Source organism: Loxodonta africana, chromosome 13 (assembly GCF_030014295.1).
Source record: "Loxodonta africana isolate mLoxAfr1 chromosome 13, mLoxAfr1.hap2, whole genome shotgun sequence".
Classification (NCBI taxonomy): Eukaryota; Metazoa; Chordata; class Mammalia; order Proboscidea; family Elephantidae; genus Loxodonta; species Loxodonta africana.
In genome coordinates, this window is record NC_087354.1 from 41,878,530 (window position 1) to 41,896,760 (window position 18,231).

Below are 18,231 nucleotides of genomic sequence, written 5' to 3' on the forward strand. Positions count from 1 at the left end.
TGGGCTAGGGTAAGATGAAGGGAGGGTGCAGGGCAGTAGAACAGCAGGGCCAGGCTCCAGGGTAGCACTAGGTGTTGTGCAAGTGGATGGATATAAGGGCAAAGTTAGAAAAAAAAAAAAGTTAGGGTTGGGGTTAAATCAGATTTTTTGAGTGACCTTCCTGGGGATGTAAGCCCTTGAGCCGTAGAGGGAGGCACTGGAGCAGAGCTGGACAAGGCAGGGCAGGGCTGGGCAGGCTGGATAGGGCAGGACAGGGCAGGGCAGGGCAGGGCAGAGCAGGGCAGGCTGGGCTGGGCAGGGTTGATCAGGGCTGGGTAGGGCTGGGCTGTGAAGGGCAGGGCTGGGCAGGGCAGGGCAAGGCTGGGCTGGGCTGGACAGTGGGGCTGGGCTGGACAACAGATCTGGGCTGGTCAGGGCTGGGCTGGGCTGGGCAAGGTTGGGCTGGGCAAGGTTGGGCTGGGTTGGGCTGGGCTGGGCTGGGCTGGACAGCAGGTCTGGGGTGGACAGCAGGTCTGGGCTGGGCAGGGCTGGGCTGGGCAAGGTTGGGCTGAACAGCAGGTCTGGGCTGGGCTGGGCAAGGTTGGGGTGAACAGCAGGGCTGGGCTGGGCTGGGCTGGGCAAGGTTGGGCTGGACAGCAGGTCTGGGCTGGGCTGGGCAAGGTTGGGTTGGGCTGGGCTGGGCTGGGCAAGGTTGGGCTGGGCTGGGCTGGGCTGGACAGCAGGGCTGGGCTGGACAGCAGGGCTGGGCTGGACAGCAAGGCTGGGCTGGACAGCGGGTCTGGGGTGGACAGCAGGTCTGGGCTGGGCTGGGCAAGGTTGGCCTGGACAGCAGGTCTGGGCTGGGCTGGGCTGGGCAAGGCTGGGCTGAACAGCAGGGCTGGGCTCGGCAGGGCCACCACATGAAGGCTGTTCTCTACTCCAGGTCCACGTGGCTGAAATCTCCACCTGGGTGTGTTGGGAACAGAGAGCCACCTGCCGCTCAACCACTTCAAGGTGGGCTCCCCTGTTCTTCCTGGCGCCCTCAGGCTCCAGGACCCCCACCGGTTTATGCTCTGTTCAGGGGTTTTCTTCAGGTCTTCAAGATGTTGTTCTTTATTCCCCTAAATACAAGCCCATGCACTTTCTCCCCTAAGATCTAATATCTGTTTATTTTTCTAGAATTTATAAGCAATAATACAGTCCTCTTGGTTGTCTATAAAATAATCTCTTACATTTGTGTGCTTCTTCATATATTAAAGATATTTGCACAAACATTTTCTCATTGGTTCACACAAAGATCTTGCAAGGCAAAAATGACCCACATTATCCCATTTTATAGAGGGGAAGCCTAGGGATCAGATAGCCTAATGCACCAGATTAGGGTCATAGGACTAAGGGTTGAAACTCAGCATCCTGACCTCTACCCCGGTACGCTCCCAGTTAGCTGACACATGTAAACCTGACATATAATTCAAAGATAAAGCACAGGTGACATGTTTGGACTTGATCTTTTGGTCAAAGGGCTGAGAAAACCTTGGGACTGGAATTTGGGCATCTGGGAGAGATAGACGGGGTGAAGGGTGGGGGCAGTGATAAATCACATCACCAGGCTGCTCATCCAGGCTGGGGGTGCCACAGGAAGCCCTCTGGGTCCTTATGTAAGTTCCATCTGTGACACCCAGGATAGCAGCACATTCATTACACATTGCCAACGTCCCCAGCCTCTTCCCCCTCTTCTAAAGGGGTTACCTCCTATCTCTCTGACACAGAAAGGGATACACAAGTACCCAGCAGGTCAGTCGTTAAAGTTCCTGCAGACCCTGCCCCAGGTTCCTTATTCCCACAGGAGGTAACTATTGAAGTTGGTGCTCTCTCCCTTTTGGAGATGATCCCAAGGCAGGCCCACCCTGGTCTCTGTTTGCCATGGGGGATCCACATCCTCGAGGCCCTCAGCACTGAGGTGCTGTCAGCTCTGCCAAGTCTCAGAAGACCCCCACAAGGAATGGCTGTGCTGCGCGTGTGGCCTTCCCCATGCCCGGGATTGGGGATGCTGCTCCCCTCATCAGGCAAGAGGTTTCCCTCTGGCTGCTCTGGGCTGGGCCAAGCAGAGTTTAGGTTGGAGCATCAGGCTTTTAGGACTCACATCTTTATTAAAGGCTGTGACAATGGAGACAGGGCAAAGCCGTACTTCATTATAAAAACTGGGATTAGCTGCATCTGAAAATAGCAAGCATTGGGGTGTGATTGGAGCTGGGAAGTTGGTGGGCGCTACTCGGTCCAGGGCTAGGCTGAGGTGAGGAGGACATGGGGTGTGGCCCAAGGACTGCCTTGTCAGTTGCTGAGATGTTCATCACAGTCAGATTGTGGTCCTAGCCACCCTCCTCCCCTCCACCCACTAGCCTGCTCCCCACGGGAACTTTGGAGTCAGCACCTGCTTTAATGGTCTGGCATCTGAGTCCACTGTTCTCATGACGCCCCCATGTGTGTCAGGGTAGAACTAGGCTCCACAGGGTTTCCAAAGGCTGATTTTTCAGATGTAGATCGCCAGGTCTTTCTTCCAAGGTGCCTCTGGGTGGACTCAAACCTATAACCTTTCGGTTGGTAGCCAAGCAAGTTAACTATTTGCACCACTCAGGGCCGTCACGGATACTTGGGGTTGCCATGAATCAGAGTCAACTTGATGGCAACTGGTAACTGGAAGTTCGCTGTTCCCACCTCAGCAGCAAGCCCCTATGTAAACCCTGATTGGATCTGCAGGGCACCCACTGGGCGGGGGCTGAGGTGTCATTACCCAGATCCCACAGGTATGGAAACTGAGGCCCCAGAGGCTGGAGGCCTGGGCCAAGTCTGTGAAGCATTCTAGTAGCAGGAAATCCAAGGAAGAAGGTGGAAAGGGGAGTAGGAGGGAGGGCGAGGAAGTGACGGGGCTCTGCTGGTCAGGGGGTAGAGTGTTCTGCCGCTGAGCTCTGGCATGACCACAAGGATGCTTAGCCTCTGTGTCTTGGCGACCAGTGGCCTAGGGATGGAAGCTAGGGTTCAAGAATGAGGAAACTCCTGGTCCACCACCTCAGAGGACTGCTGTCTGTTCCTAAAATCCCAGAATGCCAGAGCTGGATGGGACCTCTGAGACTCTCTGGCCAATCAGCCCATTCTACAGATGGGGACATTGGAGCTCAGTGAGGGGCCTTTTCCTAGGTCCCACTCAATGCACACAGCTGGGGCAGGCCAGCGCATTCATTCTCCGCTGCTCCACGATGCTTCTCCTCGGAGGGGTGGTCTACTGAAGCGGTGGTTCTCACACTTCAGTGTGCAACACAATCATCTGGAGAACCTGTTACAACCCGGATTCCTGGGTCCTACCCCAAAGATTCTGATCCTGTAGGTCTGAAGTAGAGCCCATGAATCTGCACTTCTAACAAGCTCTCCAGTGACACCAATGCTGCTGGTCCCCAAGTACACTTTGAGTAGGCTGCCTGGAGTGCGGCCTGAGGGAGCGAGCAGTGCAGGGAGAGGGCACGGCCATGCTGAGGGGTCTGTGGCCAGGAATAAGGAGCAGTGTCTGCATGGCCATGAGGAAGGGTCAGACTTTGGAAGTGGAGACAGGCATCCTGTGGTTTGATGTAGCTGGGAGGGGCGCAGGGAGCCACAGCATCTGTCTCTGTGGTTATGAGGCCCCTTTGGAATGAAAATGCTCCCAAGGGGAGGCCTACAGAAAGCCAGGTCCTGGGCAGACAGGGGCTGGGAGAACCCAAACTCATGAGGGGTAGCTTGGCGTGAAAGGCACTTTGGGTACCTGGTAGGGGGGGTGCTGGTGTCCAAAGCAGTGTCCTCTCCAACTGCCGTCCACGGAAGCTGTCAGCAGATCCCTTGGGTGGTGTCTGGGGGTCAGGGAAGAACTGGAAGGGCATCCATGGAAGAGGCAGGTGGGGTAGCCAGGCCCGGACAGAGATCACTTAGAGCCCAGAGGCCATGGTCTCTTCCCTTAGGATGTCCCTAGTTCTGGCTCCTGGCTGCAGGCGGGGAGTGGTGAGGGTCTCGTGAGCAAACCCACTGGCTCTCCCAGAACCCACAAGGGGATCTGGGTGGCCCCTCAAGGGGTTTCTTGGCCTTGGAACCTTGGTCCCAGAGAAGGGGAAGTGGTTCTGGGCCAAATAACAACTGAGTATGAAGATACAAGGAAACCCTGGCGGTGTAATGGTTAAGAGCTACGTCTGCTGACCAAAAGGTCAGCAGTTTAAATCCACCACCTGCTCCCTGGAAACCCTATGGGGTAGTTCTACTCTGTCCTTTAGGGTCACCATGAGTTGGAATCGACTTGACAGCAACAAGTTTGGTTCTTTTTTGGAGACCTGGGACTATTGTGACTGGTGGGGCCTGGCTCAGGGGCCCCACCCCCTCTGCCCCCAGAGATCTCAAGCCAGTTACCCCCTCCTCTCAGCTCTGCTGGGAGGCCCTTTCTGCCAAGCTATGGCTGGAGGGTGGCACAGAGATGCCCTCCCCCTGTGCCAACAGGCCTGCGAAGTAGGCGCTCAGAACCTGCAGGTCGAAAGCTGGCTGGGTGGGCGGTGCAGGAGCAGCCTGTGGGCTCAGGTACTGGCTGTACTTCTTGAAAGCCCCCTGCGGGTCGCAGCGGTGGGCAGCCAGCAGCTCCTCGAAGCTCACATTGTGGAGGGCCAGAAGGCGGGCCTCAGCCAGGGGCAGGACAGCCGCGCGAACCAGGGGCTGCAGGGATGCGAAGCACTGCAGATTGCTGAAGGAGTAGATGTGCCGGGCCTCTGGGAAAACCTCGAGGAGGCGGCACAAGTCTCTCATGGCGAGCACAGAGGCCAGGGCGCTGCGCTCGTTCACGTTTCTCGCCAGGTAGGTCTTGGCCAGGTTCTTGAGTTTGAAGCTGCTGGCCCCAGGTATTTGCTCCCGGATCAGGGGCAGGGTGGCCAGTAAGCCCGAGATGGACTCCTGGAATTCCCACAGGCTGTTCATGTCCTCCAGGGCCTGGAAGAATTTGGGGAGGCTGGGCCCCCACAGCTTATAGCAGGCCAGGATGGGGCGGTGCATGGAGCCCAGGAAGCGGAGGAAGTGCCGCAGGCCCACCTCCAGGGACACAGCCTTGGAGTAGATGCTGAAGAAGGCCTTGGGCTGGATGAGCACACGGAACTTGCTTTCCCGGTTCACTGCCGCCAGCTGGCTAATCTTCTGGGCTGGGCAGGAGAAAAGGGCAGCATGAGGCCCCAGGGGAACAGGAGGCACTGGAGCGCGAGCAGAGGAGGCTCTAGGGCAGCCAACCCACCATCTACAGACTCCACCTTGGGGCCTTCCGGCAATAACCAAACAGCCTCCAAACGCATTCTGACCCTGGCTCTAATGGGGACAGGGGTCTGAGGGGAAGGCCAGGCTGCCCTTGAAAGACCCCTTGCTCACCTGCCCTAGAGTTTGCCAAACCCTTTCGGATCCAGGTCCCTACTGTCTATTAGCCTCTACCCACCTACATGGGAGACCCTTGATTGGATCCACCTGGCCCTCCACTCCCTGCCCTCTGACCTCCAATGCTGTAAGTCACTTGGCTAAAGCTCCCCAGCCCTGTCAGAGCCCTGGGATGAGGGCGGCAGACCCACCCAGCCCACTCCATTCACAGCAAGGCCCAGAGCCTACACCTGAGGTCTGTAAATGGCTTGCCTGCACTATGAAAGCTCTGCTGTTTCTGTGGGCTGGATGGGCTCCAATAGTGAATCCATGCCACAGGGCAGGGCTGGGGCTCAGGCTCAGGGAGGACCAGCACAAGCTCTGGAGAGCAGAGGGGCCTCCAGGAGAAGGGGGTGTCTGTGGCCTTGGCTCTGTGGTCTCCCTCCAGAGTCATCTGTGGGATGGGCCTGGACTCAGGAATGTATGGTCTCAGCCAAAAGCTATGTGGGTTACTGGCCTCATAGCAATGAGTTCACACACTGTGTTTCTGTTTAGAAGTGTGTTCCCCCGGCTCTGGGTATAAAAGAAGTGCTTCCTCACACTTCCAGGCACTGGTCAAGGCAAAAGTCCTTACTCAGACAAACAAGTGGTACACCTGGGAGGCCCCAGGTGAGGCAGTGCTCTACCCACTCCAGCTGCAGACACTGGCCAGGGCTCAGGGCTCTCCCAGGCCTTGCACACAGCTCTGCCTGCACTTATCTTAGGAATGGAGTCCCTAGATGGTACAGTTACTGCACTCGGCTGCTAACCAAAAGGCTGATGATTGGAGTCTACCCAGAGGTACTTCGGAAGAAAGGCCTGGCTCAAAAATCAGCCACTGAAAACCCTATGGAGCACAGTTCTACTCTCAACACATGGGTTACCATGTGTTGGCATCGACTCTATGGCAACTGGTGGTGGTGGCGGTGCCTTGGGGCCTGAGAGGCTAAGCTAGAAAGGGGTGGGTATGGCCATTGGAGAACCCACTTTCATTGTCAATCTTGAGGTCAAAGAAAACCAAGGGCCTGTCTTCTGCTCGGGGGTCGGCGAGGCTCTTGTCCAGGACCCTGAGGGAGCTGGGGCCCTCCAGCTGGAGGTCACTGGACTCGCTGCTGCTATCATCCAGCTCTCGGGAGGACTGCAACACAGAAAACCAACAGGTCAGGGGCTCGGAGGGAAGAGGGTGCATCAGCAACGTGTGCCTGTGAGCGTGTGCTCAGTGTGAACACGAGCAGGCGGGTATGGCCGGGGCATCTGTGCACACACAAGGGAGGGGATATTATTGGGGCAGAGAACGTATGCGTACAGTTGAGTATGTGTGCACCAGAGGACGTGTGTACCTGCATGAATGTGTGGATGTGAGGCGTGAGGGTCGAGTGTGAGAACCAGTGTGTATGCTTTAACAAGTGATTAGGTGTGAGAGGGTGTGACCACACAGGTGAGTGTGTGAAAGCATGAGTGTGGACATGAAGGGTCAAGTGTGTGCGTGCACAAGGGGGTGTGAGTGTGGGAACCAGTGCTGACATAAGTGTGTGAAACTGTGAAAGAATATGTGGGTGAGTATGTGCATGGGTGAGCAGTGCTTGGCACGGGGCTCAGGACCAGGGTGGGCTGCTGTGCTGGGCAGGGCCTGAGAGGTCTGCTCCTGAGGGGACTCAGAAGAGCCACCACAGACTTGGGGCTGGGACGAAGGAGCCTATCTTGAACCCCAGCTACTTCTCTGGAAGGTCCTAGGAGCTTGGTTTTCTTGTCCCCTAAGCCAGCAGAGGCCCCAGTGATCCGCACCAAGGGGACAGGAACTTCACACCCTGAACTTCACACCTGGGTGAACAGGCAGATCCTTGGCAGCGGGAGAGCAGTGGAGGGAGATGCCTCCAAGCCTCAGAGCCTGGAGAGCTACCCAGGCCTTCCTCTCATGTAGCATCCATGTCCCAGGCTGCCTAGAGAAACCTGTGAGTTCCGGACTCCCCCAGGCTGGGCACTTGAGGCTGTAACCTCTCTAGCCCCAGGGCCCTTGCAGAAACACAGTTTGAAAAGCTCAGAGGTGGGAGGGAGGAAGGGCTCCAGCTCCGAGAGTCTCCAGAGGTACTGGGGCTACGAGGGAGGCTGAGCCTGTGATGAAAACACAGGGTTAGTTGCTCATCATCTGCACAGCTGCCGAGCCCAGATGTCCAGTCTTTAGTGGCCAGCTCGGAGCCATCCTGTGAATTCTACCCATGGACATTAGCCAGAGACCAGGGGGAAGGGACATGGCCAGTGTCATAGGGCTGGTGGTGACACTGTGGGACAGAGTCCAAAGTAGACCTCTGGTCTTTCCTCTTTACGAATTGCCTCTGGCTTGATGATGGGAGTTGGTGTCACCTGGAGGTATCCGAGGCCTCCATTAACTCTGGCCTCTGGCTAATATCTCAGTCTTGAGAATATTAGCACATTTCCCTAGCCCTTCCATGGTCCACGTGAAACATGGTTTTCAATAAAAGTTCAGCCCAGAGAAAAGTCATTACTGCCCACAATTTACACGTTCTGGGTTTTCCAAGCAATGTCTGGTTTTTACTTTATTTGCATTTCATAGCCCTGCCCAGGCTTAATAACTTCCTCCCAGTCATTGATAGAAACAGACATTCGCTGTAAATCCATCCAGAACTGGTTTTCTTCTTTTTATGGTTCTATAGCCAGAATGTTCCTTATAAGCAAGGATGGTGAGACTTTGTCTTGCTTACTTTGAACACATCATCAGAAGGGACTAATCCCTGAAGGACACCATGCTGGGCAGAGGGTCAGCAAAAAAGAGGGACACCCTCAGTGAGATGGATTGACACAGTGGCTGCAACAATGGGCTCAAACATAGCAACGACTGTGAGGATGGTGCAGAACCGGGCAACATTTTGTTCTGTTGTACCTAAGGTTGCTTTTAGTCGGTGCTGACTTCGATGGAACCTAACGACAACACGTACAGATCTAGTTAGAGACTGTTGAATGCTTTGTCTCTATACTGCCTTGGTTCAGGCATGCCATCAAAGGCTGACTGTATATGCTCTGCTCCAAGTGAGCCCACACTGCTGTCTCTCCGACCACTTGTTTTCCTACCCATAAGGAGCCTTCTTCACGGAGTCATCGTCAAAGTTGTTATTGGATGGTGGACAGTAGACTCCTTTCTTCTTCTCTAGGAGAATCAAGATGTTTTCTTTCTGCAGCCTCCCAGCACCTGTCCCATTCACAAAGCGGTGGTTCTCTCATACTTTGGCTGATGGAGGGACTGGGCTCCCTTGCTCTGTGGTCCCCGGGGCCTCAGCTTCCTCTTGCCAATGGCTGAAGAGCAGTCCCCTCGGCCGGGTCCTCTCTGTCACCCACTGACATGGTATTCCAGGCCTTCTCTTTTTTGTTCTTCTTTTTGCTCCGAAGATAACTACAAAAGCCCCTCTGTGCTTCTACTAGTGTCCTTCCATTTGGAACTTTGGATCTTTGGATGTTGCTTCAACCTTAGAGCCAAGTCTAGAGTCACAATCTTTTCACTTTCATATCTGCACTTCCAAGAGTAGCTCCCCAGAGAGCCACACAACTGTATCTTTGGGCTACTTCCCCCATCTCTACATCAGGATCATTTATGATGGCCAGCAGAGTCTCCCATTGTCCTGACGCCATTTTCCCTTTTATAGTCACGGGAATTCCTTTGTCCCGAACTTACTGAAGCTGTATTCTGTAAGAAAACTCTGCTAGCTCCCTTAGTAAAAGGATACCTCCTTTCCACTGAACTTGTAAAAGGATACCTCCTTTCCACTGAACTTGTCGGTGGAAGGAAGGATGGATCTTTCAGCCCCAACTCTTCTTCCTCCAAGATTCCTCTTGCCCTTGAGGGCTTCCATAAGGTATGCGTGCACCATGGGGGCTGGTCTCACTGTGATGCCTTCCGTTTAACTCCAGCCAGCAGTAAACTCACAACACCTTCTCTAAATCCCAGCAACACAGTTGGGAAGTAGCCAGAGCATTTAAACAAGACTTTTCTAAAGACCCAGGTTTAACAGAAGGGCCATCAGCACATAGAGGAATCTGGCTTCAGACATCTCTTCCTCTCTCTACTCATTAAGGGAAATTCTGATGTTCCATATCCCACACCCCCTCTCCTGGGCTTTATCCACTTATCAGGGAAATTGGATGGGTAGAGGGAGAGGACAGAGAAGGATAGCAGTAGAGAGCAGAACCCAAGAAGCCAGGAAAGGGCCTTTCACAGGAAAAGGCTGAGATTTGCTTGGCAGGGAAAAGGAATGGGGGCAAGAGGAAATGGGGAGTGGGAAACAGAGAAGCATCCATGTGTGAGGACTGAACAGTGAAAAGTAGGGAAAAGCTTTTATGAACTATGGTGTGGGAAGTGATGAGAGCTACAGGAAAGGAGAAAAGGAATTTATTAAGTACTGCAGTAGGTTGGTTACGAGCTTGGCTGCTAACCAAAAGGTTGGCAGTTTGAAAACACCAGCCACTCCTTGGAAACCCTATGGGGCTGTTCTACTCTATTCTATAGGGTTGCTGTGAGTCAGAATTGACTGGACAGCAATGCGTTTGTTTTGGGTTTTTTTTTTTTTGGCAGTAGGTTATGAGTTGGATTCCCTTTAATATTCTTCAAAAGATGCAATACTGGAATTTATTTTTATTATACTTGGTTAATGGACGGTGTTTCTTTGAATGCAAAACTGTGCTCAGACTGAACCTTATGGGATCCAGGAATTTTCCAGGATACACGTGCTACTAGGATACCCAGGCAATCTGGTTCACAAGTTCTATTTCACTGATCGCCATCACAGATCTCAGGGCCCGAGCAGGTCAAGTGCATTCCGACTCAGCACAGGAAACCTAACCAGGGCACTCGTAGGAGGTAGCTGGGCTGACATTTTCACCACCTTCCAAAAGTCTAGAGAGCTTATCTGTGAAGACCTAGCCTCTCTTGTCCCCAGCTGTATCATACCCCAGTATGGACATGTCACCCCCACTTGTGAGCAGCATTCCTCTGGCACAGATGTGCAGCTGAACCCCCGATTCCGAGTGCCTCTCCTCTGGTTGTGCATTAGTGGCTTTAACAAATCTCAATGCCCAGGCTGTGCCCAGGAAGGCAGAGTTGTTCAAACTGCCCAGGGGTGAGAGCCACTTTCCTAATTACTGACTCGCTCCATGCTTGGTCATCAGTCAACCAGACATGAGCCAGACTCTTTGATGGACAGCATCCAAACACACACACACACAAAAACCCATTGCTGTTGAGTTCATTCTGACTCATAATGACCCTGTAGTACAGAGTAGAATTGCCCCACTGACTTTCCAAAGAACGCCTAGTGGATTCGAACTGCTGACATTTTGGTTAGCAGATGTAACCCTTAAACTCTAAACCACCAAGGTTTCCGGACAGCATCCAATCACGTGGAAATAGCCAGTCTCCAGCAGTAATGCTCATCAAGAACCCCAAACTCCTAAGGAACTTTCTCTGTCACCAAGCTGCAGCCACGACTGGGATCAGTTTAGCAAAACAAATGCATCACTGTTTTTCACAGACATGAAACCCCAGCTCTTGCAAAGTCTGGAAGGCCCTGGAGATAGCTCCTATGTATCCATGAACTGGACCATTCTGTTAGCTAGCCTGTGGCCTCTACTGCCTGTCTGTCCACTGCTCTGGCCCCTGGGCAGGGCACTGCTACCCTCAGGGAACACAGCTCCCACCAGCCTCCCTGAGGAGGGGGCCGTGGAAGGAGGGTGACGGACACTCACCAGCACCACGGCTCCCTTCCCCATCAGCTGCTCCCCACAGGCAGACTCATAGAGACCCTAAAGGACAGAGTAGAACTGCCCCCATAGTTTTCAAGTAGCAACTGGTAGATTGGAACTACCAACCTTTTGGTTGGTAGCCTGCGCTCTTAACCACTGCACTACCAGAGCTCCACCTAGGGCAATTAGTGTTAAATTGCTGAGTGATCTCTCTCAGCTGGCGAGGGAAACTGTGATGACCAATAGAAACTGCTCATTAGCCCCTCTCCTCAAGCAGCACCCAGAGCATGGGCACCTGTGCTCACACAGCGCCCAGGGCGTGCCCTGCCTGTGCCGCACGCCCTAGGTAGGCCTGTGCACACAGACCTCCCTTCATCTGGTCACCACTGCCACTTCTGCCATCTGGCTACCACGCTGGCCAGGCCCTCCTGCTTCCACTGGGTCCTGCTGCTGCCGAGGTGCTAGAGCCAGTCACCCTGTGGGGAAGGTGTGTGAGAACACCTATCTTTTCTGCTTTGGGGGCTGAAATGGGAGCCCCATGGCAGAGACGTTGCTGACCCACCCTCGCAGGTTGTAAGCACAGTCCTCACCCAAGCCCCACAGTTGGGTCTAGGGCTCGCCAGTCCACCCCTGAGCTCAGCTCCATCTATGGCCCACTCTTCGGTTCACCGCCTCTTCTAGCACAGCCAAGGCATTTCACAGAAAGCACCTCCTGGCTCTAGCAGTTTCGCAGACTCTGCAGGCCTGCGCTTGAGCCCCCAGACATGCCTGGATTCCGGCCACAGACACAGCCGAGGCCCAGCAGGTAGGTCTCTACATGCCCTGGTACACTCGGAAACTGACCTTAGCCGGCCATATTTTGCCACGTTCACTCACTGGGAGGTTGGCTGAAGGCCACAGGCAGGGAGAGGACGGGGCTATGTGGGAGCTGGAGCACCCTGCAAACACCGCCCGGCCCTTTAAGCAGGGAGTAGGAGTTTGCGGGGGGGAGGGGGGTGCTGCAGGGGCTGTAGGGGCCCCAGTGGGACGGAGGGATACACAGAAACAAACTCATTGCCTTCGAGTCAGTTCCACTCATGGCAACCCCATGTGTTACAGAGTAGAACTGCTCCATAGGGTTTCCTTGGCTGTAATCTTTACAGAAGCAGATCACCAGTCCTTTCTTTGTGGCAGCACTGGGTGGGTTCGAACCACCAACCTTTCGGTTAGTAGCTGTGAGCAAACTGCCACCCAGGGACCAAATTTGTTTTAAAGCATTGTTTTTAAGAAGTTTGGGACTCCTGCAACGGTTAAGTCTTAAAACGTGCATCTAAAAAATGCCTAGTGCAGCTGCAGTTCAGGAGGAAGTAGGAGCACTGGAAGATGCGTGAGAGATGAGGATGAGCAGATGGGGTGAGGGCCCCAAGGGGGTGAAACAAGACAGAGGTGGGGCGGCCCCTCCTCCACCCTAACAGAAAGGATAAGGGGAGGATGCGGTGGGGCACGTCAGTCTGTAACGGGGTAGCAGGATATCGACAGTTCCGTCCCAACCAAGGGCTCCCGTCTTATCTCTGAAGCAGGAGATTTGGTCACCTGCCTACCAGGGTCAGAATGAGCGACCAGAGTGAGGCAAGCGGAGGTGCGGAGGGGCTGCTGCATGAGCAGAAGAGTGCACTGAGGCAGGACACCTGAGATTGTTCACAGTACCAAGGGACTGGACAGGTTAGAAGCAAGCATTTGTAGTTTTCCTAGAGGTGTGACTTTTTTCTAACAGAGTTCGGCCTCCAGGTGGCAGCACAGAGGAGGCAGGACTAATGGAAAGGGCAGGGAGAAAGGAGGAGGTCAGATCCTGATGAAAGATGGGCTGAAATGGTGGACTTAGCTGACTCGAGAGGTGAAGACAGGAGGTGGAGGCAGAGAGCAGAGAGGCTGCAGCACCCAAGAAGAACAAAGAACCAAGGTCCTGCAAGTAAAGGATGGAGGGTACGAAAACAGGAGGCTGTGAGCAGTTGGAGGTCTGAGAGGGACATTGTAAAGATGGACAGTTCTCTGTGATGGTGATGCCCAGGAGGCGATCATGGAGTTGGCAGCTTAAGTAGAGTGGGGTGAAGACCCCTGAGAAGACAAGGAGTTGTTGGTGTCAAAGTCACCCAGGAAGAAGGCAGGACTTGGATAGGGAGAAGCAGCCTGGAGGCAGGGGCCAGAGTCTCCCCTACATGAGGGGGAGGTGAGATGACTGGGTAGAGTAGGGTACATCCAATGGCTGGAGCCTCCGAGGCTGGGGGGATCTGATCTAATGGTGGAGACATAACAGTCCATGCGGCAAGGAGGGCCTCGAGTCCACCGCCCACCTCAGGTGCTCACAGGTGTGGGAGGAAGAGTGGATACAGGATCTCAGAGGAGAATCCTCTCAAGGCAGGAGACAGAAACACCCTGTGGGGAGAGGTAAGTCCATCAGGGACCGGGGTGGCCATGGAATGAGGGTTCGCAAGGTTGATATTTCAACAGATATTTATTGAGCAGCCATGTCTGCCAACTCACAGGGCAAGCAGAGTCCCTGCCGTCATGGACTCAGATCCTGGCAGATGCCTAATGGAAAGGCTTCAGGTGGGGTATGGGGTGACAGAGGATATACTATCAGTGGGGAGGGGGTCGGCTGAAAACACAGGAGGGCACAAACAGCTGGAGAACTTCCTTCTTGGGCAGAGAGACCCTGGGGTGTGAGAATCAGGGTCTGAATCTCACCCTCCCCCTCTCAGCCTGAAGGGACCCATGTGTCCCTGCCCAGAGGTCCCTCAGTCATTCAGTGACCAATATTTATCGAATGCCCACTATGTACAGGGCCTCTAGGAGCATGGCCAGACCTGGAGAAGGAGACGCAGGGACCAGGACAGAGGTGTTTGGCCAGTTATAAGACGATGATTGCAACAGCAGCAAAGGACGAGGGCCTTCAGCGCTCTCAGAGAGCTCACCTGAGGGGGGCCTGGGCCTGGGCTGGTGAGGGCCTCTCCGAAGGGATGATGGGAATGCAACTGGAGAGGCTTCCAGAGGGGGTCAGACTTGGGGATCCTCCACAGGGGTTCTGTTAGAATCCCTAAGGAGAACTCCTGCCCCGAGAATCTGGGGTACCCTCCCTCCCTCCTCAGCACCCCCAGCAGAGGCACCAAACTGGGAAGCCACTGAGGAGACAGGGAGGGAAAAAAAGTGGTTGATCCACTGGGTGATTTGGGAACCCCGGTATGAGCGGCCGCGGGGCCGCCCTCCTCGAGCCCGGCGGGATTGGCAGCTGGCCCTTTGGAGGAGGGTGGGAGCCTCCTGGGACAGGGCCGAATGGTTGGGAGGACCTGAGGTGGCAGGAGTGGTGGCTGGGGCTGCAAGGACAGCAGGAGTCCACACCGGGGCACAATACACTCTGAAGGGAAAGCCCCAGGGCTGGCGAAGGCAGCTGCCTCTCTGTGCTCTGTGCACTGGGAAGCAGATCCCACGGTGGATGGTGGTGACATGTTCCTCGTGTCCGGCGAGCAGGCTGGGAGGCTGAGCTTCAGGGGCGTCGGCTTGCTCAGCAGGATGGTGGGGAGGCCAGGCGGTGGGGCAGCACTTGTGGCGGGGCCGACGGGAGGCCCGGCTGGGGCAGGGTGCTCCTCGTGCTCTCAGCAGAGGGTGGGCTGGCGAGGAGGGTGGCGCAGCCATCTCCGTCGGCTCCACAGGCTTTCCAATACAGAACCTCAGACTGAGGGCTGGAAGGGAGCTCAGGGCCACCCAGTCCAACCTTTCACTCTGTTCGGATCCCCTCTTCCCCTGGACAGTTGACAGCCCAGCCTCTATTAACAGACTCCAGGGACAGAAGGCTCACTACCCAGAAAGCCACCTGTTCCCACTGCGGGATGGCTTTAGAAAAGCTCTTTCTGACATGGAGTCAAAACTTGCTCATTTGGCCCCTGTAGGTGTGGCCCCAGTGACCTCACACCCCTTCACGGGCCCTCATTGGCTGGGGTTAATGAGAGAGTGGATTCTTATCCCGCCCTTGCTGAGGACTTAAGAGGACAGAGAATGCATAAGGGTGCTCCAGACCAAGGCATGGGACACAGGCAGTCCCCAGGTTACGAACATCCAATTTGTGGACAACTCATACTTAAGAACGGACTGCTGTAAAGCTTACTGTATTAAAAAACTTGAGTTAAATACAATAGTTTGTAATAAGGAACGCACGCATTACTTTGTGACACTCATGGAAACATTGCGCAGTTTGGAAGTGTTTCTTAAATGTTTTATATTTAGAGAAAGATAAAATATACACTATATGCTAAGACAAACATTTGACTGACGCTAAATAAGAACCACATGTACCTGTTCCGACTTACCTACAAATTGAACTTAAAGACAGACTTAGGAATGGATCTGGTTCGTAACCCGGGGACTGCTTGTATTCCAGAAAAGAGACAGGGCGCCGGGTAACACTCTACCAGCATTGCAGAAGAGTATGTATAGTTACGAAGGCTCCTGCCCTGGTGTGGTGGGAGGCCTGGGGTGGTCCAGGCAGGCAGCTGGCATGTGAAGGCCCTCCCCAGCACAGCTCAGGACTCACTGCCTTGCTGGAAAACTCCCCAGGTGCAGGGCAAGTCTGAGAGTCACCTGCTGAGGCTGTGCCCCCTGGGGCCTGGAATGGGGGGAGGCAGGAGTCCTGGGCCGAACTGCTGGGCCACTCACCGAGTCCTCTCCATCTGAGTCTTCCGAGCTGCTGATCACCACAATTCGCTCCTCTGAAACAGGCAGGGAGATGCCATTAGGCCCTGCCTGGGTACAACGGGCAGGCGAGTGGACTGTGTGGGTGAAGCGTGCCCTGTGGGGGGGGACGTGAACATTCACTGTGTACACCTCATCTGTCTTGTGTGTGCAGAGAGGTTCTTTGCAAAAAGGCGTCCATCATTTCTTGCTGTTCGTATTTAAATAGCCTGTTGGCCCTAACTTCGGAATTTGCTCCTTGGACAGGAGGCTTGACAGACACCACCTAGTTTGGAACCCTAACGAAGCACACTGGTTTGTTCCAATTCTCCGCCCCACGAGCTGTGGTATCTACAGTCAAAAGATGGTTCATCTAGTTAATTGAAATCCTTTGGGATAACCAACAATGCTTGTGAGAAAGGAACATGGGTCAGGGCTCAGTCAGGGGCTTAGAATGAAGAACAAAGCTGGCCTCTGGGTGAAGCAGATCCAGGAAACAGAATTCTCTTGATCCAGGGTTCTATGAGTTGGCTTCAGTTCCTGCCCAAGGACTCCCTGTCTGGCAGTGGCCATGAAAAAGATCTCAGACAAATGAGATCCCTCGGGCAGTAGCCTTGCAGAAAAAATCTGGGGAAATGATGGGTGTGGATTTCACCCAAGTCTTCACCTAAGGCACCCACCAGCAAACATTTCTTGAAGAGACCCACCCTGTGCAGAGCATGGTACTGAGCGCCGTGCGAGTGCGCTGGGGGAAGGAGCTCCAACTACTCTGGGTTTTAGCCCGGCATACCCCCTACACTGGGTCACAGCAAAGCCCATGGTAAATCTCAGGGTCTCTCCCTGCTCTATTCTGCATCAGCTCAGAGCAGGGCACACGGGGGTCTCATTGGTTTGGGGCTCCCCGGGTGAGGGTTAAAATGCAGAAGAGGGGTCCCACCCAGCCCCCGGAGGACAGCGTGCAGGCCTCAGCCTCTGCTGCTACCCCACCTTCCTACCTGCCTCTCCAGGCTCACTGGTCACGTGGTTGCTGTTTGGCAGGAGGGCCTCGTTTCCAACGACGGGGCTCTCAGGGCTGGGGGACCCATCCAGACGGGGTGGCGAGACGGCTTTTGAGGTGCTGGGCCTGGGCTGCTCAGGGAAGCTCTGGGCCAGCCTTGCCTCTTTCTCCTCCTCAGACTCCATCTTGATGATTTTCCTGGGGCCCTCGGTCTGGCAGGACTTCCTCTTCTGGGATCGGGGTGGGCTGGAGTCCTCCTATGCAGTGGAGGGGTCACAGGGCTGGGTCAGGTGCCTCCAGGCGACTGGGCTCATGCAGAGGGCCGGCAGGTAGGCGCAGTGGGGCTGAAAGCCCAGCCCAGGCAGCTGTAGGCCCTGCTGTGCTCCTGCTCCCCCTCTGCCCACCGTGCCCCTCCTCTGCTCTCTGCCTGGACTAACCATGCCTCTCTTCAGACAGAAAGCCCTCCCAGGCTGCCCTGCACTCTGGTCCTGGCTGCCCACCACCAACCTCCACTGGCCTCTGGTTGTCCTGTGGGTCCCAGCTCCCCCGTTTATGCTTAGAGGGGTGCTTCCCTAAAGCCGAGAGCAAGGGATTGCGCACAGTACGTGTTTAAGGAGCACCTGCTCATTGATGAGCTGATTAAGCCTGGATTCTCATCCCAGCTGTACCCCTTACTGCCCTGCCTTGGTAGAGCCTGGGAACCCAAAGCTTTTATAAACCCCTGCTCGCGAGTGGAGGGCAGGGAATCCCACCCTAATGGTGACACCGCAGCTATCTTGATGAGGCAGCAAACTGAGCAATTCTGTCCCTGGGACATGGGGAATGAAGTGGCTAACTCTACATACGAGATTTAAAACATTATCAACTACTTCCATATCTCAAACTTGCTGGAATGGGTGAAATTGATAAAAGGATGGGAGAATGGAGTTACTGTTGTGTGGAAAGGCAGGTTCAAGCTTCTTGAATGTTCCCATGATACTGTTTTTACAATGAGTATAATGTAAACCATCATTTTAAGGACTCCCCAGCCAAGGCTCAGAGTGGACAGAAGGACCACCCAGATGCTGTCCCCAGACTCAGCATGGCTTCCCATGGACCGGGAACCCAGCATGGTCTCTCTTGGGTCCCCTTGCCCTATACCTGCATCCATGTCCAGGACCAATGCAGATCCTGGATGAGGCCCTCAGGAGGGTAGGTGGGTGGGTGGAGGCTGGATGGAAGCTTACCTCTCCGTAGGAAGTATCTTTGATGGAGAACGCGTACACCGGCACAGGGTGTGCACCGGGCTCCTGCTGTACCACAGCCACTGGCTGGGCCTCACTCAGCCCCAGGACCTGCGCCTGAGCCCTCTGTGCTTCCTCTGGCTA

At 54.7% G+C, this 18,231-nt stretch overlaps 1 protein-coding gene across 7 annotated transcripts in view; it reads right to left on the reverse strand.

The window, feature by feature from the left end:
- Positions 1-920: 920 nt before the first annotated feature.
- Positions 921-18,231, reverse strand: part of PML (PML nuclear body scaffold) — a 56,068-nt gene continuing 38,757 nt past the window's right edge. Inside the window, exons 7-11 of one of the 7 annotated variants that reach the window (XM_023552898.2) lie at positions 18,091-18,228; positions 16,863-17,121; positions 15,778-15,905; positions 6,406-6,556; positions 921-5,177 (exon numbers count right to left, since the gene is read on the reverse strand). In XM_023552898.2, coding sequence (XP_023408666.2) covers positions 4,414-5,177; positions 6,406-6,556; positions 15,778-15,905; positions 16,863-17,121; positions 18,091-18,228 — 1,440 coding nt within the window. In that variant the 3' untranslated portion in view covers positions 921-4,413. Of the gene's footprint in view, positions 5,178-6,405; positions 6,557-9,971; positions 14,854-15,777; positions 15,986-16,862; positions 17,122-18,090; positions 18,229-18,231 lie in introns of those variants that run through there. The other 6 variants (XM_003413932.4, XM_023552900.2, XM_023552901.2 and 3 more) reach the window with 6 other exon arrangements.